General features: G+C 39.6%; 1 protein-coding gene across 1 annotated transcript in view; it reads right to left on the reverse strand.

Moving 5' to 3' along the window:
• dph1 (diphthamide biosynthesis 1) overlaps nucleotides 1-23,260 on the reverse strand; it is a 56,287-nt gene that overhangs the window by 26,412 nt on the left and 6,615 nt on the right. Inside the window, exon 3 of the mRNA XM_026378706.1 lies at nucleotides 18,798-18,861. Within this exon, the coding sequence (XP_026234491.1) occupies nucleotides 18,798-18,861 (64 nt within the window). The remainder of the gene's footprint in view (nucleotides 1-18,797; nucleotides 18,862-23,260) is intronic.

The following is a 23,260-nucleotide window of genomic DNA, read 5'->3' on the forward strand; positions in this document are numbered from 1 at the left end:
TTATAGAAGACTTTCTTTGGTCTGGGTTTAGCTAGTGTGCCTGGGAAGAGGAGAAATAGCCTCAGCAACAGTTAGTGTTTGCAGTGTGAAAATATACTATTCAGAATAGATGATAGAATAGCTTTATGCTGTAAGTAGGTTGCAGGAGAGCAGCGCAGACCATGTGGGCCTAATGTTCCACTTTGTAGCTGCAATAGAAAAACAAATTCATGGCCTTCTTGAGAGGAAAACTACCATTATTACACAGACATCTGTGTACCCAAACCTGTTAGAATGAATTGTCGATCGCACTACAGAAAAACAAGCTCCTTCTTTTATCACCCTTTATGGGCAAATAAAATGCTAAGTAAACCCATAAAGGCTAAGTAAAATGAATAAAGGCTCAGAGTAACAGAGAGAAAACGCAAAACGAACACAAGCTTTGTAGGAGAAAAGAAAACATGGCTAGAGGAGAGAAAGGTGGTTGCATATGGTGAAAGTTGCCAGGTATTTGTGGCTGTATTCTGACAGATTTAGGCTAGACAGAAGGGTGGAATGGAGATGAGACAGAAGGCTTGGGGAGAGAAGAGTGAAGTGATAAACAGACATGGCTGCACATAGAACAGCATCTCTAGCAACCAGCAGCCTCTTAGTAATGTGTCTCTCGCTGCCCCATCTTTCAACTCACATCCACTCTCTCTGTTTATTTCTCGCTCTGCTCCACACAGGGGGCTTCAGACAAAGTTTCTATTTAGCCTTTCCTCCCTCATTTTCTCTGATGTAATCTCTGGTTTGCACTCTCTGTGGGCCTCCTCATCATCGTCCCACAGTTTTCTATGTGCTCTCTTTCTCTCTCCCTATTTCCCTGTCCCTTCTCTTCTAATGGCTGCTCTCAAGTGAAGGGCAGTGCAGGCCAGCTGAGCCCAGGAAAACACGGACAGAGCAACTCATATGGTAAATAAATATTTGCCTTTAAAGATTTTAATCAATTATCTTTTCTCTTGTCAAGGTTTTGTTTATGCCTGCGTGTCAGTTTATATTACATACACATTGTGTATGGAACCAGAAAGGTAATTACATGTGGGTAAAATATTAAAATCACATGGGCAATGAACCCCTGCAAGCTAGTCTTCCCATTCATTGTTCCCATCGTCCTTTGAATGTGATTCGATGAGTTTTTTGGAGTTGTATAAATGTGCATCAACCTTTCAGCTAAAAATACATAGCCTGCCCACAAGGGAAAAAAAAGAAAGAAAAGAAAACAGGCTATCCCTGCAATCCACTGCAGGCCACGTAGAACCATCTACAATGCAAAACATCACTATAGAAGATTATTTAATCTAATCAAGCATCTATCTGCCAGAAATATCATTATCAAGCCATCTCCACTGGCAGTGCACATCATATCTGGTTATTTCCAGAGTGGGCATGCTGAAATTTCATGGTAATAAATGCTAACAATTCCCTTAAGAGGCCCATATGAGACATGTGACGCTGCTAGGACATAGGCAGAGTAATTACTGAGGAACTGAGTTGCAAAGCCCAGTGGGAAACAGAAAAAGAAGGAAGAAAGAAATTAGAATTAAGAAATGTTAGTGTGAACGAACAACAAACTGAAAATATTTAACTGTTCATCAAATCTTATTTCTTAAATCTTTCAATACTGACATAAACCTATTCAAAATTAAAGTTAAGGCTTTGTATCTGTTCTTTTAATTATGTCAAACTGCATGCACTGAAACACAGAGCTAAATAACAAAAACACAAGACAACAAAACAACAAAAAAGAAAAATCTTTGTTACAGCCCTAATTCTTACGGTGAGGACTATAAGTCAAAACATTCTCCACTTCCTCCTCATTTCCATCTTTTCCTCTCTTCATCTCATCATCTATCTAACCCTCCTCTCCATTTCTGTGTGCACTCCAGTGTCAGTCGCTGTTTCCGTCTGTATATCAGCACTGGTTTTGGCTCATCTCAGGGTACTCAGTTCAGCCATTCCAACTGAAATGTCATTAAGATCTAATTAAGATGTCAGAGAAGCTTGTGAACTCCATAACAGCCCTTGTTAATTAGCTATTTAGCATACAACACAATATGTGTGAGAAATTGCCAACTGATCTGAATCTCTGGTATAAAAACCAGTGAGTGTGGGACCAGACTGCAATATACAGCACATGTACATGTGCACACACACAGAAACTGTGGATTCAGTGCCAGCTGATTGTATCGCTGGTTATCAACAGGTGAAGTAGCTGATATGTGTTTATTAATAGCCTCTCACTCAGCTCCATTATTGTCCTATAGTGTGGCTGTGTATGCATGAAAGCAGATTAATCCTGTCCTCTGGGGGTGATATATACTTTTCTGATTTTGACAGGGAATTTTCTCTGATGGCCCCATAAAAGAATTTATTGGCACCGGTGTCTTATAGCTCATAGATGGTGAAGCCTATAAAGAGATGACAAAGTTATTTCATCACAGATGACATTTACTTGTTGATGACAATGACTAGGCTGAATATAACTTCCAGGCTTCCACCTGCTGTTTGACTAACTGTTAATTTAATGTTTGCTGTGCGTTGGGATGTGGGAAGTTGCAGATAAATTTCACTCTGACATTAAGCTCGACATCTTGAAAATGCATTACAATTTAAAAAAGAGTCTGGTGGACGTTTCTATTCATTAACAGCATTGAAAACTGTTCTATGCTGTACTCAAATGTTCCTTGCTACAGTGGTGGGGTGGGGCATTACTACAGCTGAGTTTTCTGTGCATTAGTTGTTACTAAGTACCGAACTTCAAGCAACAGTGCTTTACATTCATACAGGATACAGAAATTCTAATTCACACAGACACATAAAGCTCACTGTGCTCATACTAAACTAGTTCAGATCTATAAACGAAAATTAGCAATAAACAATCTGAGCAAACACAAAATACAAAAACAAAAATTTAAAGTGATAACTTTATAAATACACCTATACTTTAAATTTAGCAATACAGTATGCCCCTATATATGAGGTGAAATGTATTGTTAACAAACTACTTCACAATTCATTACAACTGTGAAATCACTGAATTTTAATTTTCTTTATATAGCACATTTCTTACAACTAAGTACAGTTATACATGTAACTGTACTGTGAGGCTACTTCTTAGTGGATGGCCTCAGTAGATTTGATGTGAGAAAAAGTCCAAAACTGGAACAAGAGCTGTAGAGCTGGGGATAAGAGCAAAGAAATATCTACTCTCTGCTCTTTTTATCAATTAATAGGGTCGGTGGGGATATGCATATAAGATAAAGTTGTTAAGGCCATTGTGACTGCATTACCATCAGCAGTTTGCCTCAGCTTTGTAGTTAGTGTAGGCCAACAAAGTCTGAGTTACTGGATAAGTGTTTAACTTATATGAGTTTATTGATGTATGCTCCACTATATAATGTGAAATCCTGAGATGCTGAGTCTGGCAACACAGTCTGTACTCTGTAATGTGAGAGAAAAGTAGATACTGAATCAGCTCTGTGGAAACAGAAAGAGTGAAATTTGGCATCTTTAATGAAAAATAGCATCTGTAACAACCAAGACCTACTCCTACCTAATAGTTACTGTGTATAAAGGACCTCAATACTGTGGTACAACCAGCTTGAATTGCCTTAAACATTCCAACAAGGCTGTAGACGAAGTACAGAAATCACTATACCAACAATCAGTAAAGGTGAAATGGTCATTCTTTAAAAAAAAAACAAAAAACAACTGCTATTGATGGAATCCATGCAGAAAACCCACTGCTTGTAAAACAGCATAAAACTGCAAAATCACTAAAAATCTCTATAATTATCTGCCACTTTCTGGTCAGATGAATAAATGAGTTTGGATCAGATAAAGTCCAGCATTTTTAGCGTGGACCTGGCCAAGAGTGGCACAGTGACTGCATAGTGCCGACTGTAAAACACTGAGGTGGGAGTTTACTGATATTGGGCTGCATGAGTACAAATATGTGGGAGACATGACATTAATAGAAAGCACTATCAATGCAATTTTGTAAACCCAAATGCTGAATGAGAAGATGGCTCTCAGTCTCAAGAAGTTTGGCAGGAAAGACATTTTCCATTATGACAATGACCCCAAACACGCTGCGAAGATCACAAAAATATAAAAATAAATAAATAAATAGAGGAAAACTATGATCTGGCCAATTATGTCCTCTGACGTCAGTCAAACAGAATACTTTTGTGGTGTTAATGTGGAAGGTAGAGCAAATCCTTCCAGCAGATGAAAAGAACCATCTGTGAAGAGCAGCAGAGCATTTCTCCACAGATTTAAGGCTGGAGCCTCCTTTAGCACTTCGGAGGGTGAACAGCGACTACTTCAAACAGCAGCAGACATGCAATTATTAATGCATTATCAAAAGTGATCTAACCTTTTAATACTTTTTAAATGAACCCTTCTGACACCATTATTAACACTCAAAAAGAGACCATTGGAATTGATTTGCCCACAAACAATGTCATATTAGATTTAGTCCATATCATACAGCTCTGTGGCTGGTGTTGCGCTTAGGTATTGTTTCTCAAATGCGCGTGTTTTTATGTCTGGCGCTCCATCTTCACTGTACCACAAAGGAGGTTAAGTGCTTTGCTCAGGGGCAAGGCAAAATGGAATGTGAACGGAAAACGTAACTGCTCCACATCACCAGCCCCCACATTTGCATAACCGTCTGCTAATGTATAGGTAAGCAGACGTAAAGAAAATAACCTTCTTATTCCTCTTACGATGCTTCAGTATGCTCATGTGCATAGTGCAACCAAGCCCATTTGAGAAAAAGCTCTCATCCTGTAAGCTGCATTAGTGCTGCCTGACATGCATTTACTTACTTAGCGTGTGTGTGGTTGGTCACCAGACAAAGACAACAGAAAGGGAAAAGAAAATCTGGCAACAACAACTGAACAGTCACTTGCAGGTGACTAACAGGTGGGCTAAACCAATTAGCAAATTTGCATGTGCCCTTATTTCCCTGCTGATGGGATTTAATTTGCCCCTGCAGAAACTTTGCCAGCCAAATGAAAAATGGGTGAGAAAATAATCAGAGCTTTGCCAGGGTTTCCACGCGTTAAAGTTTTGCATCATTTGGCATCAAAGGTAAGCATCAGAGCACTTTTAATGTCTCTAATGGTAAGTTTCATGATTTGCCAATGTTATGACAAGGGGTACCAGCAACCAACCACATGGTAGCAGCAGCGGAATAATTTGGTAGTTAGCAATGTTCTCTCACAAAAGAGCTGTGGTTTTAAATACTGAGCCAAAGCTCTTTCTATATTAAGTTCTCCTGGCAGTGTGTGGGTTTCCTCTGGGGGCTCGGAGTTTTCTCTCATACTTCTCACTCTTGTAAATGGGTTTGTGACTCTAATTGTCAATATGTTGACCCTGATGGTTCGGAAATCCATTCAGACTGATTCACTGCCTTCCACTGAGTGCATGCTGGGGTGGACTCCAGCCTATTCCTCTGCTTCTGCATTTGTACAATTCATAATGTAGCCATGTGTTATTTTCTGTCAGCTCAGCCTATAACACTTAGTAAAGAATTCAGTTCGATAAAAACAGTACATAAGGGCAGATTTAGCAGAATACAGACAGAGGGATCAGGATGTTTCTTACACCTCATTGGCAGCTGTAAATATTTAACATGCAAACACTCACATTTACAGTGAATCAAAACAAGGCTAATTATTCTGTGAAAATGAATTCAAACTGACACATTAAAGGTGCACTGCATGGTACAACTAAGCAATTATCATCCAACTGAGCCCTGTGGTATGTAAAGGAATGCTGAGCAGGCCCACTTGATTCAGATTTTACATCAAGATGGCAAAAAGATCTGAATGACTATGAAAGGGGGTTGATTGTTGGGACATTAATGGCAGGAGCTATTGTCACAGTAACTGCTCAACTGGCTAATGTTTGAATATTAAGTGGCATCTGAATTATATATGTGCATCAGATATAATTCAGGTTATGATCAATATGGTCTGTCGACAATTATAAAGAGAGGGATGTTATAGTGGGGCTGCAGTGCATAAACTCCTCATTATAAAGCTGCATGTGTAGAGTTCAGTACAAAAACACCCTGTAGCACCCGGTGGATCTGGTATGCTGCCAGTGCCATTTAGCTGGCATGGATTGGAGTCATTTGTCTCACCAGAGGAAGGGGTTACTGCAAATCGAGACAATCATCTCCATCCTATGTTGAGCTTTACAGTACTAATATTTACATTTTGTATTCCCAGGTAATGGTATACTTTTAGCATACAACTGTTTCAACTTTACAGCAGCTGTTGCTGGGCAGCATTTGAACCTTGTATTGTGTTTTTTTAACGTATACATAAATACATCAAGGCTCTCTGTAATTAGATATGCCAGTGGGTGCCTAATTGATGGGGGAATCTTTTCAATTAGTGTGATGGCTGATGTTGTATTTACTTATAAGTGAGTAAACCAACTGCCGCTAGACATCATACATGTGCATTTATATCACATTAAGCCCAATTTAAGTCTTTATACAATTTATGCACCAGCTGACAGACCTTTGTCAGCTGGAGTGTTGAAAGAGTACAATCAGTAGCATCCACATGTCAGGCCGCTTTTTTCTTTCTATCTTTGCCACAGGAATAAAGATGTACTCTCCCCAAATCAAGACAATCTGAAGTGCCAAACTTGTGTGGGCACAGTTAGATCATTCCTTTAGCTGCTCCTGTGCTTATTTATGATATAACGAGGAGTGTCAGAAGTTTCCAAAAGATCTACAGAGCTACTCTGATCCAGCTGGCTCTTCTTCAAAGAACCTTTCTTTTCTTCTGTTGCTCAGAGCTCTTAATAACACAGATGTCTCAATAAAATGCCTGTGACTATGTTACTGGTAAGTAGTGCATAGATTAGCTGAAGCCTTGGGAAAACTTAACTTGAATATCTGATGGTCTGAAATGGTTTGAGGCCTTACTATTGTACTTACTGTGGGCCCTGATGTAACAACACTTATACTAATTTGTGCATGTTTGTGCAGAAGCTTGAATGATGTGACTAAATGGATCACTGTACAGCAAGAGGAAAGTAGCGGTGTTATTGTTCCAAATGGTCTAGCTTGTGACCCGGGTAATTATATGGAAAGAAAAGACTAGACTAGACTGGACCAGGGCTACTGTTTTTATTCCACAAACTACAGTCTGTAATGCTACTGAGTACAACTCTTAAGTGGAAGGCTGCAGTCCACTCCACAGAAGGTTGTCTGTCCACATGACCGAGCTGCTAGAGAGAGATTTTTTTATTTTTTTACATTTGAAGTCTAATAATAGCAGAGGCAACACACTGGGTCTCATAGGAAACGAAGTGACAAGCAGTTCAGCAAGGTGGGTACAGGTGAAGCAGCACAGCTCTTGCACTATTGCCACTGATGGAACTCTGTGGAAAGACAGCTCAAATGAGCATGTGCAGTGTGCTTGCATACCAAGTCCAACCACCCACATGTGCACAAACTCGCACGCACACACACAAGGACACAAGCTCATCTTTCCCTTTACACAAGACATGTGTGAATTATTTCCTACATATGTCAAAGGCTAATCTTTCATCCCATTACATTTTAAACTTCAGCCCACTTCTGCCCATTCTCCATCTGTACGTGGGCTTTGGCACAGAGCACAGCAGATTGGCCTGAGAGAAGTAGTTTCTCCCGCAGGTAGCAGGGTAACTCAGTGGAGTCGAATCGTCATCATTTCCTCCTTAAACAAGATCCATTTAGGTAAATGAGGAAAAAAGTGAATAAATCAGAGAGAAAGGAGGGATTATAAAGTCCGGTGGAGGAGCTAATGTTGAGTGGGAGATGATACAGAAGGAAAAGAAAATGTGAAAAAGACATCAGAGAACAAAACATAAAGAGAGAGAGAGTGAGAGAGAACAAGGATGATGGTGAGGACAGGACAGACTACATAAGACAGATGAGCTGTTTGCTGCTGGGTTTGTAACATTACCAAATCTAATATATAATCTGCTTTCTGCACATATAACATAGAAAATACCCTGACAAAGTAGTCCCCTGAAAAAAATACACATTTGGCAAGGGGAACTGGTCAGGAGGATTAAGTGACCTCCACTCCTTCTCTCTTTGTATCCACAATATCTTCCACTCTATGTCGCTCCCCTACTATTTCACTTCATTTCATTGCCACACTGACACATGAATCCTGAGTCTTCCACAGGGAAAATTTGGTGACAAAACCCTCTGGAAAAAATACGACAGTCTAACTGCAGTCATTGAACATCTGCCAGGAATGAGTAAACGGAGAGCTGTGAGGTAGTGAATATGGGATGACGCTTAGACAGATGTTTTCAGTAATACCGTTAGATAATCCTTTAACTCCCTGAAAAACAAGATCATTACTGCTATTTCTGTGAGTGTATCGCATCTATTTGTCATGGCATTTATTCAAAAGCCTGAGCCATGGGTCATTATGGAAAAGCCTACAGCTTTATCAAGATAGAGCCCCAAACTGCACAGCATCGCGGAGTGCGCTTAAAAGAGCGGCAATCCAATTTACGAAACAAAACAAAATGGTGATATGGCAGTTATTGCAAGCGAACGCTGTTGTGGCAGTATTGCTCTAGGAGGTAAAAACCCGTGGCTGGGCCTACAAACAGGAAAAGCTCTAATCTCCAAGGATCTCTCAAAAAATAAACAGAATAACAGAAAACTGAATCTAGTTTGACACAGTGGTTATCAGATCTGTGAGGGTATGAGGACAGAGATCAAGATAAAGGACCAAAGAGGGCAGAAAATGGGGGTATTAAATGTTATTGTGTGGCTACAAGAACAGAACTCTAAAGCTTCTTTAAAGCTGCCTTTGCCGGCTGAAACTGTTTCTTCACCTCTTGCTTGGCCTGATGTCAATAATCGTACCATAGGCGCGGAGAGCCAGCATGTGAGGGCTGTTTTAAGGGACTCCTTTAAAGCTTTTAAAAATCTACATAACGGGTGCAAGCAAGCAGAAGTGCTCGCAAAGAGGAAGAAGCATTCTGAAGGCAGTGCAGATATCATTCAATAAGCTTAACGAAACAACTCACATCATATATAAATTACCCACACATAAAAGACAGTCTGTGTCAAAAGGACAATTACAATAAATAACACATTGTGGAATTCAACATACAACAGCTAACAACATCACTCATATCCTTCAGGCCTACACATAGTAAACAGGATGATCTGCAGTATATTTCCCACAGAGAATAATATATAGTTTATATACCAAAGTGAAATGAATCCACTCTGCTCCATTCAGTCCTCCATCTTTCTGCTCTGCTATGCACCACTACAATAAATAAAAAGCGGCAGGAAATATTTATTTATCAAGCAGAAATGAATTAGAATTAGATTCCTCTGATCGGTTAGGGAGAGCCGACATAAAGTAAATATGTCCACAACACCATCTTCATAATACCATTTTGTTTGTTTGAGGATTTTTCTTCAAAATACATTTTTTAGAAGTTTTTAAGTTTGACAGTAGAAAATTCTGGATATCTAATATAAAAAAATGAAAAACAAATGGTCCATTCTTCATTATATAAAAGTAAAACAAGACAAATGTTAGTGAAGCTAACTAAATTTACTAAATCCTCAACTGATAGGTGCTTCAACACACTAACAAACAAACTAACTGATCTCAGCCACAGTCTATACAAAATTCTAACAATTTTATTTTGCATAGTTAATTAGACTTAATCCTGAAACTAAATTAAAGTTTCTAAAATAAGCACCAAGCACTCCCAGGCTATGTGAACCTACGTTCCTACTGATTTCAGTGTGCGCTTGACAGCAGGCGAAGTGGCAAAGACGTCATATTTCTGTGAGTTTGTCTTCTGCTTGTTTAACAGCTGTTAGATAAATCGCGCATATGAGTCCATCGCTGGCAGGTTTTTGTTGCGCGGATGCTTAACGAGCACTGAAGTGAGATATAACCTTCTCTCTGTTCTGTGTAAATGTTTGTAGAAGACAATGGACACAATAGGAAAAGACATGACAAATATAACAAAAAGCTATGTTCACAGTACAAAGTGGCTGTTTCATGCTGGATTAGAAAACGTGTCTGTCTTTTTCTAGCCATCTATTGAATTGGTCCACAGTACAATGATATTTCGTAAGAGTGTGAAACCCTAAACTACAGCACACATCAGAATTTCAAATTATGTTTTCATATTTTTGTTTTCCTGTTGTTGTTGATGGTGTTGTCATTTCTATTCTTTCCAATTTGCAGATTGCACAAGCCCAACTTCAACTGCCATAGCAATGTCAGTGGCATTACTGTGAAGGGACATTTTAAAAGCATAAGGAATATTCTTCCAATATATTCTTTCCGGGCTGTGCATAATATTACATGGTTCTCTGTGAGTGCAATTACATGGACATGTGCCTGGGACTGTGCCATCCAAAATGAGAGCGATTATGGCTGCTCTGAGTGGCTGTATTGGAGCGAGAACAAAGAGGAAAACAGGGACTATAACCTTCAGCACTTAATATTGCTTATCTCTTCTACACACTGCTGAGAAGAGGGAAAATGTGTTTATATCATTAACTTCATAAATAACTACCCAGTCTGCAATAACACTGGTGCTCTCCTCACCCTTGGAATGAACAACTACTGCCCAAGTGCCCATTGCTATCTCCACATTTTATTTGCATGTCAAAAGCCAAACAGTAAGAATCATCCCTCACGACCTCCACCTGCCTTGCCCAGTATTGTCCAAGTTACAGCCAAAGTGACCTTTTTTTTTTTTTTCTACCTCTAGAGGGAATCAATTGTACTTTCACGACAGCTCAGGCAATTTCCAAGGTGCTATGTGCCAAGATATCATATTACACATTGTCAGCACCTATCAGGATTTCCAGTCTGCCTGGACATGATGTCTCCCCAGATGAGATGTAAGATTAGTGAAGACAGAACCAGCAAGTATTTTGGTTGTCCTCCAGGTCTTTCTTTGTGAGATGTGTAGGGACATGGGTGTGGCAGATTCACTTTACAGTCTCCTGTATCACTATGTGTCAATCAAATGTAATTCCTCTTTAAAGAAATTGGTGTCAGGGATGACCACTACCTGACAGAAATCATGTGGGATAGTGGTAATGACGGGCTTCTGTTTCATGCCCATATGCTTTGTAAGTAGGAGGTTTAACCTTCTTCTTCCCCGTTTTTGTCTTTAGGTCTAAGTCAGACTGTAGGAAAACAAAACAGACAGACACTGGCTTACAGGTGGTTGCTGAGGATGAGGTATTGTTGGAGCTCAGCCTAAGCTACACACGGGCAGTGAGGGTGTGCCTGGCAGGAGGGCTAATTAGACAGCACGTGGCTCTATGGGGGGGGGCTGAAAGCTAAGATTTGAGGATCTCCTATAGACAAAGAGCAGAAAGAAGGCTCGGCAGTGCCACCCGACCATATGCACAAAAACAGGCATATGCACGTACGTACATGCTTGCACACAGACACATCAACTCACTCACTTAGACCCAGATTTGTTGCTACAGCTCAGCTGTGCTGTGGGCGCCATGAAGACTGTGATGGTGTGAGAAAGGCGTCGGAGGCTCCCACCAGGCGCCTTCTTAATGGTAGGGTTGACATTTACCCCGGGTGGCTGTGGCTGCTGCTCCGACAGAAATGATTCAACCTGCTGTGCGGAATACAGAGGAATCTATTCTGATGGATGGAAAGGGCTATGGCGAAGGACCTAGAGATGTCTGTGGGCTGCATGTGCATACTGTACCTTCATTTACTAACACACTGCTTCTGACATGAGTGTTACTTGGGTCATCTGGAGCCTATGTTGACAGTTATCCAGAATAGTACTGTACATGGATGGAGAGGAACAGAAAACTTTCACAGTATGTCAGTGGAATCACCAAGTCAGCGTCTTCCATCACGTTTTGTTGAATCATACATACAAGCACACAACTCCTCGACAATGAGCATCTCACAACCATCTGCCTCCACACCATTTCGCCTCACTGATCAGACCTGACTGAATCCCACTCTTGTTCTGACAGTCATGCCACTGCTGGTCACACATTTTTCACTTTTTATTTTTACTGTTTTAGAGTTCTGCAAAACGTCTGCCAGTCCTGATATACAGTAAAAAAAATAATGTTGTTGTTATAATAAACTATATTGTTAGCTCTGTTCACTTTTAAAACTACAAATCCAAAACTTTTAATAAAACGTTATTTCTCTGAGCATAGTGTCACCTATGTAGAGCTAATTTAGTAGTACGGATAAGACCCCCAGACCACTCAATACAGTTCAAATGAGGATTTATTATAAAACAATGCAAATTATTCAGACAGGGTACGAAGTCACCTTTTTTCCTGCTGGAAAGAAAAGTGTGTATATCTCTTGGGTTCAGCCCGGAGCGCTCTTGCCTTCCTCCCCTCACACACCTAACTCCCTCTTTTTTTATAACCTCCTTCGTCTCCTAATCTACATGTCGTTTTTCTCCTGTTTTCCCTGCTCCTGGCTACTTGCCGGATCGCCTCTCAGTCCGGCGCCATCTGGTCTCCGTCAAAACTCCTGAGACCGATCAAGTTTGGTAATACTCATCCCCTCGTTATTTATGTTGATTGGTCACATACACTGTCTTCCATTCCAGAAACACATTCTAGCCACAGGCCTAAGTACGAACAGCTGAAGCTTGCATAACTGTGTTTACCGAAATGTGCATTACTACAACAACTTAAAATCTGACCTGATGATGGCACTAGATCAGCAGTTAAGGGATCACCAAAGTTATTACAACTCATCCTGAGGGGAAGATGTAAGTTTGTGCCAAATTTCAGGACAACCCATCAGACAGCTGACTCAAGGTGGTGCTTTATTTCACACGTTGGAGGCTTTTTGTTCTTATACACAAATACTGTTACCAAACTAAAGAGCATGCATAAAAGCGGGGGTGTTTCGCAGTCTTGTTTTTCTTTTCTTTTGCGCTTATGAAGGTTGGTTTTTGCCACATTTTACTATTATTGTTATTTATTGTGACTCCATCAGCTCAGTGTCTTTGAATGTTAAACACCATTTATTATGGTGTTTTGAGATTGTTACAAATTGCAGATCCCTGACTCATCACTGTATACTCACTGCCGGAGCTGGTTAGCCATCGCTTTCAATGCACAGGCTTAGTCACTAGTCTATCTTTATTTATAAGACCATTTTTGGGAAAGCTTCCTTCCTACTCTTGTTTCTATATTAATCAGAAATGTGGGCCCCATTATGCATTCTTCTGCAAACCTGAGATATTTTATTCCACACTGTTGTTCCACTGGACAATTTGAAATTAAAAGAAATGGTAACTGGTGAATTGGTTTACAGAAACTGCCAGATCTAGGGGAATTTAACAGTTCTCTGAACACAATTGACCAATATCTATGTGTTCCTCTATCCTGTTTTTATCTTGTGTGTGTTTTCTGCATTTCACAACTGCAGGTTTTCTAAACCTGCAGTTGATTACCGGTGTTCAAAGGCTTAGCAACAGTCTTGTCCTCTCTTTATCTCTAATGTATTGCCTGCCAAACTAATTCTGAACATAACATTTAACTGAAAGCCCCCAGTTAATCCAGTTAATTTAAGCAACAGCAGTATAAACTCACTTGATATGGTCACCATAGTGTGTCATTTATATCAAATCACTTAATCTACTAGCTAATTAAGGCTCTTTCTCTGCCGAGTCAGAAATAGTGTAAATGGTGGATCATCTTTAATACATTGTTAACTGCTATCTGTGCAGTCACTCAGTTAGCAGTTTATTAGGCACACCTACTTCAAACTAATAAAGTGTAAAACAATAGTCATGCAATAACGCCTCTCTTGGGATAAAGTGATAATAATTGGTTCTTGTTTGGGAGAAGTGAGAGCTGATTACGTGTGTGGTCAGTTTGGAGGCTGTTGTTTGTTCTGCTATTAGACCGCACAGCATTAAACAGAGACCTGTTCAGAGCCCTCAATATAAATGAAGTGGACATAATAACAGAGGCACCTGTGAGAATAATGCAACACAGTTCAACAGCAACACTACATCTCCCAAACTGACCATAAATCACCACCTCTCTAAAACAGTTCCATCAAAAACAAAACATTATCACTTCCATGAAGGAGGATTAACTGCAGAACCTTTGCATTAATCTGCATTCAATTTACTTCCTATATCTAATGATTAATGCCAGAACCGCAATGTGTCTCTTGTGATCTATGATACATGAAGAGTCTGGGACTGTCAAGAAAAACAACATTTTATTTCTCACTATTGTTTTTTTGCCTCAGTAACAGGGGCCTTTTGGCCTTGTGAGCTCAGCAAATTTGTTGTTGCACCACCAAACATCCGAGAACAAGACCTTAGATTAGGTTACAGGCCAACATCTCCATGTAGAGGCACAGGATTTTCGTGCAAGGAGAACAGTGACAGAACATTAAATGCTAGCGCTGTCTCTAGGATTAGGGGATGGCGACAGCCCCACAAACCATGTTTCTGCTCCTTTCTTTATATTCCTCTGTTGTCACAAAAGCAACAGCAGTAAATACTGAAGTTCATGAAAGTATCTTTCAAAGCTAGAACTAGACAGCTGGCATACCATCAAAGGCAATAAAACATATGGTACAGTGACAGCACATGCATCATTGCCTGCCTGCACAAGTTACCAATTCTTTGTCTAAAAGCTTTTTTTCCCCCCGTAAGTTTACTTGTGAAAGCAGAGTTCATAAGTCTTTCAATTCCTTTCACAATGTCAATGCTAGCAGAGTAAAGAATGAAATAAAATGGCACAGTGAGAATGAAAAAAAGGGAGGATGGTACTGTAATAAAATCAACTGCCGCTTAACTTAAGGTTACATAGTTATTTAGACACCGTGCATTAAAACAGTTTAGTGTACAGACCTATAAATCTACTTTAAAGTATCAAGTGGTCTCGGTTTTAGTGGCCTGCATAACATGGACTGAAAACCAATGGGTTGTTTGGATAGTTATGGATGAACAAAAATCTTTCCATCTAATGTAATTCAATAGAATAGAGCATAAACCTACATTTATGATTTACATCATCTTATCCCAAATCTGAGCATCTCTAGTTGCTTATATGTTTTTATGTTTTAGACTAGATTTTACTAATGGTGGTTAAATGTAGTTCCTGGCAAAAAACCAGAGGAGACTTTGCAGTTCCTGAAATTTTACTTTAATTTATCTTAGTTATTTGACTTTGAAGTCAGAAATATGGTGGTTTGACTCCAAGCTCATTTGCGATGCTGTAGTTTGTGATGATGCTTTAATTCATAAATATGAGTGCATTTTTAATGCTAGTGAGAATTACATATAAAAATAGAAGAAGTATAGAAGAGCGATCATGTTTGAAAAGAGAAATGTGACTAAAGCATTCATACAGCATGTAAAGGGTGTGTATTAACTGCAGCATAGCCATAATTCCGAGCAGCTTGTCCTCGTTAAGACTTAGCAGTCCATCCCTCTGAAGCGCCTTACTCTGAGGGCAGCTTAGCCCTTTCATCCCCATTTTGACATGGACCTAGGCCCTGTCTCCTGGGAACAATAGACTGTGGTAGTGATGGTGATGTTAGAGCCGCTCAACTCCTGGGACCCCTGGTAACCCTCAACATAAGCTGAGTGGCACAAGGTCAGCTTTCTGCTGTGACAGCACCCAAAGGTTACTGTCATTCACTCTGTCCAAACGCAGCTATTTAAACTCAGGCTAGATCCCCAGTGCCCATTTGTTGGATTTTCACCAGCGCAACAATTGGCCTGGTTGCCACAATAAAGTGCTCTGAAATGACAGCTTTGGTAAAGTCTTGTTTAAATAAATGGTTTAGTTATAATTCAAGCTTTGTAGCAGACCTCCTACTTTAATCCGTGGCAGGGTGGGTGGGGTGGGGTCAGATGTAAACAGACAGCTTTCACCTGCAGGTTAAGCCTTCTATGGGATCAACCATATTCTGGGAGTTTGTGTTGGCATTGTTATCAAGGCTATTTTAGCCTCCAGGGGACAATTTATCCGATTACAGCATGAAGTGGAAACAGACCTGAACCGAGACTTGACCTTGAGTTCCTTCCTAGTTTCTCCTAGCAAAAGTTCCAAGAGTTACAATCCCATCCTCACACTGGGGGCAAAGATCATACAGTGAACAGCCAAAAGACAACAACCTTAGATTCATTGTTTGCTCCCATAAGCCCTTAGACATGATGTGGCTGGCAATGAAAAGGTGGATTTGCTTGTGTGGCCATTACAGAGGCAAAGGTTAAAATATGTACACATAGTAAGTCAAAGTGCACATGCTTTTGGAATTCACTACGGCTTCCCATTTTATGAGTGTGGATTTCTTACAAAAATTATTTTCTGAGATCTGTACACAGGATCTTGGTGACCCTGTTCTAATATGTCAAGCAAATCCTGAGTTAATGAATTAAAATTTTTATTGTTATTATTTTTAAATTTGCCATAATTTTAATATTTCTATCAATAAGAACACATAATATATAACACGTCAGAGGATTTGGAACAGTCATATACATTTTCTAAAGAAAAAAATAATGTGACCAGCCCCCAGCTTTTATTTGGTCAGTGAAATTGTATGTATACTACATGCAATTCGATTTACTGCCTTGTGGTTGTGTGCCTGCCAACTGGTCAAGTTGTAATTTACATGCATGTCTGTCCAGATTGATATTCTGTTCATTGGAACTGGATGTATGTATGTATGTATGTATGTGATGAAATTCCCTTCAGTCATTCCTGAGAAAATATTTTAATGAGAACGGGACACACTGTGAGGTCACGGTGGCCTTGACCTTTGACCACTAAAATCTAATCCTGTCATCCTTGAGTCCAAATGGATGTTTCTGCCAGATATATTGGAATTCCCTCCAAGGCATTGCTGAGATATTGCATTGACGATCGTGTCAGAACTATAAGATCAAAATAACCTTTGATCACCAAAATCTAATGACCTTAGCCTTTATTCCAATTTACAGATGAACCTGAAAACATATTGCCTCTGGCCATGCTGACCCGAGTCCCAAGTTGTAACACATGAGAAATGCTGTTGTTTGTCAAAAAAGGTTTTTTACATGGAGAAACGGTACCGTACAAAAACTCATTCCAATGATAACTTCACTCTGTGCAGAAGATGGAAGATACTCAGTACTTTACACGTGCTTTGATGTTCAGAGAGCTCTGTTAAATCTGTATAGGCTGGAACTGCAGAAAAGAAATTCAAACACGGTAAGACAGCACAGACAAAAGCAAAATGGTTTAAGGGAAACTCTATAGTAGGAACTAATGAAGGGAAACCGTGACAACTATCTTCTCTGCTGCAGTCTGGATGAGAAATTGTGTGGATTGTGAAGAGAGGGTGAAAAATACAGAGACAAGAGCAATAGAGGAGGAGGTTTGAAGACAATGAGAAAAGCAATTAGTGTCTTCTAATTGCTCTCATCAGAAGAGAGGGGCCAATTTAGGGGTTGACGACATGATGGACAGTGACAACTCAAACCTATAACTGTGGACTACATGGGTGCGTGGTTTAAAAGCCATACAGCGCACAGTGGTAGCTTTCAGTCTGATAGCTGTAGATATGATAAGACCAGACCCCATCATTGAAACTTCAGTCCATCATCTTTCTTGTGATAAAAAGTAGAAATAACTTTAAAGATGGCGATAGAAAGATATAAAGCCATAAAGGTCTGATACAGTTGGAGTAAAGACGAACAAAATTATAGCGTAAAAAAATGATAAAAGAGTTGAGGGAAGAAAAACAAGCCCACAGCCCCAACACTTCTTTGAGTCAGACCAAAGTTTTACCACTTATATGGTGAATAAATGTGTCTTAGCATAGTAATGTAAAGTGCATCTAAGCATGAAGAGCACAACACAGTCAAACAGTTGTGATCCAAGTTTCCTGTTTGAAATCAAATATCCGGCCAGCCTGAAAAGCTTATGGTAGCTTTCACTACTATATCCCTTATCTTGTCCATCTCGTAATCAGGTTAGCACTGACTGAACACCTATTAAAGAAATCCATTCTGTGCGTTTAATGATAGCAGTCATTTTCTTTGGAATTCCCTCCAGGCGTTACTGGGAAAACACTTAGCAGGCAGTGTTCCTGAGAAACAGAGGCCGAACGGGGCCACAAAGACAGCATTCAAGGAATAAAGTGGGGAAAAAAACACCAGATTCTTTCATTTTACTTCACAGTTACCCTCACAGGTGTGTATTTCTGGATGTGTGTTTCTATTTATGATGCATGCATGAAGAGCAAATTGCATTTAGTATGATGGAGGGACAAACAACAGTGTATTTTAAAAGACACACTATTAAGGTTGGAGCAGATACATGCTCAAGCGTTTCTCGTCATGGGATGAGCAACAGCAACAAAAACAAAAAACGATGGTGTCTATGTGATGGACTGCTGGTGTGCAATAGGCATATGCAGATTGGACTAAGAAGTAATTAACAAGAATAATATCACTTTCCTCTTCCAACTGTGAGAAAGGGAAGCTGCGCTATCTGCTCGGTCCCAAAACAGGGTAAATGTGTCTCATTTTCCATTCAATCCCTGATTGAGTCGACAGCGGAGAATTACGATAAAGCTCCCGCTCTCCTAATGAGCGCCAGGCAGCCGTGTCAGTTCAAGTCTGCGTGCTGCTGGGTTGACTTCTGCACCTGCTGCTCACTCACAGATGCTCAAACAACTTGAGCAATAACAGTGCAAAAGGTCTTTCTTTCGCCAGCTTACCTTTCAACGATGTCAGCGATGACACAGGCAAACATCTGCAGGCCCTCTGGAAGCTGCAAAGCCACTGGAGATAGTGGAAAAGAGCAAAGCAACATACTTTCATTAGACTGACGGCAGCATCAAAAATTTTTCAATAAAATCCTGGACAGCACAGCTATACATAGCCCCTGCTGCTGGTTCAGTGCTGACAGCAAATAGTGATGTTTCAGGGCAATTTCCCCTCTGCCACAGTAGTTCTGTTGGTTTATTTTAGCAAGTGACAGTGTGTTGGACATCTAGTCCAAGCCAATCACCACAGGTCTCTCTACAGAACCATTAAACTCTCTCCATCCCTGCCACTTGCTCTGAGAGTCACACTTCAGCTCCCGCTGTTAAACACACAAAAACACCAAAACACACCCCTCCCAAGTTTTATCTCTCGAAGCTAGAATTTATTATGGACAAACTGGTGGAGCTGCTCTGAAATTGAATTTAAGCAACCAATTAACAAGTATTACTCCTGCCAATAGTGTTACATATTGAACACATGAGACCTACTGATCTACTGATGTGTGACACCGACTGAGATGAACCACTGGAAAAACCTCATTTAGGGCAGAATTTATTAAGCGGTTCGTGCCTCGTTTCACTCTGCATCAAACAGAAGCACAGCTTGCCTGCAATCAGTGAAGTGAGGCTCTTTCCTTTACACATATTAATTTAAAGAGAAATCAGGCAACTTATACCTGGAGATATCATGCAAGGTTGCGCATTTGGAATTCTGCTGCAGAGATGAGGACTGCACAAAAGGTTCTCTACCTCTAAAGGAAGCTAGTGCACCAAGTTTTTAAGGGACTCTCGATAATAAGGAAAGTGTGCACTCACCACAAGTTAACTTAGCAGGGGGAGTGAAATAAATGAGCTCTAGGGAAAAATGTGTAGGTTTAGGAGAAAGAAATAATCTGCAATAATAATAAACATGTTATCTAAGCATTTTAAACCAAAGAGGCAGCAGAGAGTTGTATTTATATGGTCATTAGGTTTAAACCCTAATCAGCTACTGCAAGTCCCCTTAGGAACCCTTCTGTGAAACTTATTTTAATGTAATGACTTATTTTATTGTCGTAATTTTAACATTTTCTATTTACACTGGTTTTACTACTATATATATATATATATATGTTGTTCTATTTTTTTATATAAGGCAATCTGTATTCCTTTAAAAGATCAATATAATACAAAAACATATTAATATCAATAGCATGCAAAGCAACATTTTGGCCTTGTACTCATCTCAGACAAACTGAAATGCAAACTTTAAGCTCTCATTGTAAAATTATATTATCATGTTTTCTTCAAAGTATTCAAAGTTCAATTCAAAGTAGATGTGAATTCAAATGAAAAGTCTTGTTCCCGATCAACAGGATAAGTCTTGCGGTTTTTACATTAACAATCCTATACTTTTTGGTGCATTAAGCATTACGCATCCAGATATTGATAACGTTGAGTATAACTCTGTAAGGAATAGCAGTACAGTACTGATTGGGAGTAGGAAAAGACAGGTGACGTGAGAGATTAGTAAGGAAAGCAATTATCATTCTATACTTAATAATATTTCCTCATGTTGTTTTGCAATTTTATAAATGGTCTGCAAGTTATCAAAACTGTGAAAGATGTTCGCCACTATTTCCCAGAGCCTCCTGTGACCCATTTAAATGCCTTCTTGCAAATGACCAATAAACCAAAAACCAAAAACCACAGATTCACAGTAGCCCAATAGCTGCCAATTCTTCTTCTGGCTGATTAATTAATTGACTAGTTAGGAATCAAATTTAATGGACATTATTTTCCACAAAATAAGTAGTGTTTGAAAAATATAACAACTGCACTTTTCTTTGTTGAGCCAACTCAAAAGGCTGGGAGAAATATGAACTTAATTTAACTTGCACCACCATAATGGCCATTAAAATCAGGAAAGTGTTTATCTTCATTGGCAACAAGTGATTTTTTTTCTTGTATTAAGAGAAACTTATGTAATGAAATGCATCTGTAAAAGAATCTTGATTTAGATTCAGATTAATATATTTTTTAATGTTAAAACATGAACTTCTGATAATGTTATTTGAAAGCTAATAACTAATGTTTTAACTACACAACTCAATATTAGAATAGATTGACTGTGAACCAAGGCATCATACTGTACCATTGTTTTCTGGTTAGGATTACATTCTTACTTCCATCGAATACCCTTTGTTAAGCAGTAATTTATGATGACCACATACACACATTCACAAGGTGTTGACCAGTGCAGTGACAGTCCCTGTCACCAAGTCAGACACGTGGAGCGAGCACCTAGAGAGAAAGGCTTGGTTTCAATCAACCATGACATTTTCTCCCAGTCAAACTCTGTCACACCTTGCTTCAATAAATCCATCAACGCTGCAGTGGACACTTACAATTCGAAGACACTGAATTCAGTGCACAAATGTTTTCACATGACTAGGCCAGAAACAATTTCAAGACTTCGGTGGCAGACAGCATTAAGCAATAAAAGCCATGACAGACAAAAGGCCAAAGAGGTTTAAGAAGGATGGTCATGAGATGGAGTGATAGATGGGGCGGTGCGAAGAGAAGGAGTGAGAGCACTTCTTACTGATGAAAGGTTAAAGGATGACCAAGCTCTCACGCAGACAGTGAGAGACAGGTCATTACATAGAAAAGGGCAAGTTTATTAACAGACAAAGGTTTCAGAGCACACCCCTGCCTCAGTTGACAGAAGCAAAGAACTTTTTGCATAGGCTGCCCCCAGCGAAAGGTGAGTCCGATGCTGCAAGTGGATGTTTACATACAGTTAGGCCTGGCAATACCTGGACATTGATTTGAAATAAAACAACCAAGATGTGATCGTATTGTACGATGACTTACAGCTTTATTTTAAGAGGTTTCACAATAATAATAACAGCCTAGGTGCTCATAGAGCTAGCTTTTTTAGCCAGTAGGTATGGAACATGTCAGGGCCTGGTACTGTCCAGTTCTTCATACTTGAGATCCTTTCTTGGATGTCTGCCATTGTGATGGTTATTGAAGGCTGTTCACAGGATAAGAATCACTAGCAAATGTGCATTGCTGTTATGTTATCCACCATGTTTTTCCAGTATTTCTTAGTCTCCAGCCTGGGTGGGTATGCTCTAATATTATTACCATGCCACTGAGAGTACTATTAGGGTGGCTCAACCTCTGGTGAACCTCTTTAGGTGGGTAGCCAGAGCTGTGACTCTCGCTTTGCAGGACCTACAAATTGGAAATCTTGTTGTACTTCTTAGGTAACCCTTTCTTCATCACACCTTTTTAAAGTTCTGCTATCTGGCTTACTTCTCTTCATGCTGCCTCGACCTTTGCCTTTAATCTGTTTCTCCATGGAGGACATTGCTTCTTATGGAATCTCGAGGGCATGACTCTCTGTCTACGTGCTTCTCTCATATCCAAAGGTAAGCAAAGTCAAGTGCAAAGAGGTCTTGCCTAAGAACCATTACTGATGGTAAGTCACAACCTGGACTTATACTGCAGTGTACCATATAAAAGGCAGCAAACTTAATTTGACATTTCCATTTTTTAAAAACGAGCTATTTTCCCAATTTGCAAGAAGTTTACTTTTGACTTAAATTAGGGGGCATACACCAGTTCTATGATAAACTTATTGTTTTAACACTAATTCCAGTAGAGATAACATGAAAACTACAGATGGGATTATGTTAACAATCAAAGATAGGAGGTACACTAAAAAAGTGTCGGGAAGGCCAATTTATCAGTGAATAGCAGACAAAATGGTATTACTCAGAACTTTTAAAAAGAGGGGTCATGGTCAGAAAAACTAGAATAATGCTAGGCTAAGGTTTTATCCCATAGCAGATACAATTTTATAGTGTGAAGGCATACTGTAACATGTAGGGTTAGATGTGATGAACTGTCAAAACAAATGTAATGTGCACTACTAAAACAGATATGTGATGCAGGTGGCAATGCATATTAGTGCTACTACAACTACAGTACAAATCCATATTATAGTAAGAAATACTCAAAAGGTTAAGGAGAAAGATTGTTAATGATTACTTTAAGAAATGAAGGTTAGTAATTTTGAAAACTGTTCTTTGGTCTGATTAGTCGAAGAATTACAATTTTTGGTTCTAAACACCACGTCTTTGTTAGACCTAGAGGAAGCGTGATGGCATTGGGGTTGTTGCTGCCGTATTGGTAAAATGGTGTCCCCTTCCTTAAGATACCTTTGCCTAGTTACACTGGAATTTTAAGCGTTACCGTAAAGGCGCTTCAGGGGTTGGTGTCAAAATTGAAGGCACACTTAACCAGCATGGCTCCCATAGCATTTTGCAGTGACATGTCATCCCATCTGGTTTGCACTTAATGAGACCATCATTTGTAGTGCGATCACCAATAATTTGTTTATTTTAATATGTTATTATCTAAGA

This window comes from Anabas testudineus, chromosome 13 (assembly GCF_900324465.2).
Source record: "Anabas testudineus chromosome 13, fAnaTes1.2, whole genome shotgun sequence".
Classification (NCBI taxonomy): Eukaryota; Metazoa; Chordata; class Actinopteri; order Anabantiformes; family Anabantidae; genus Anabas; species Anabas testudineus.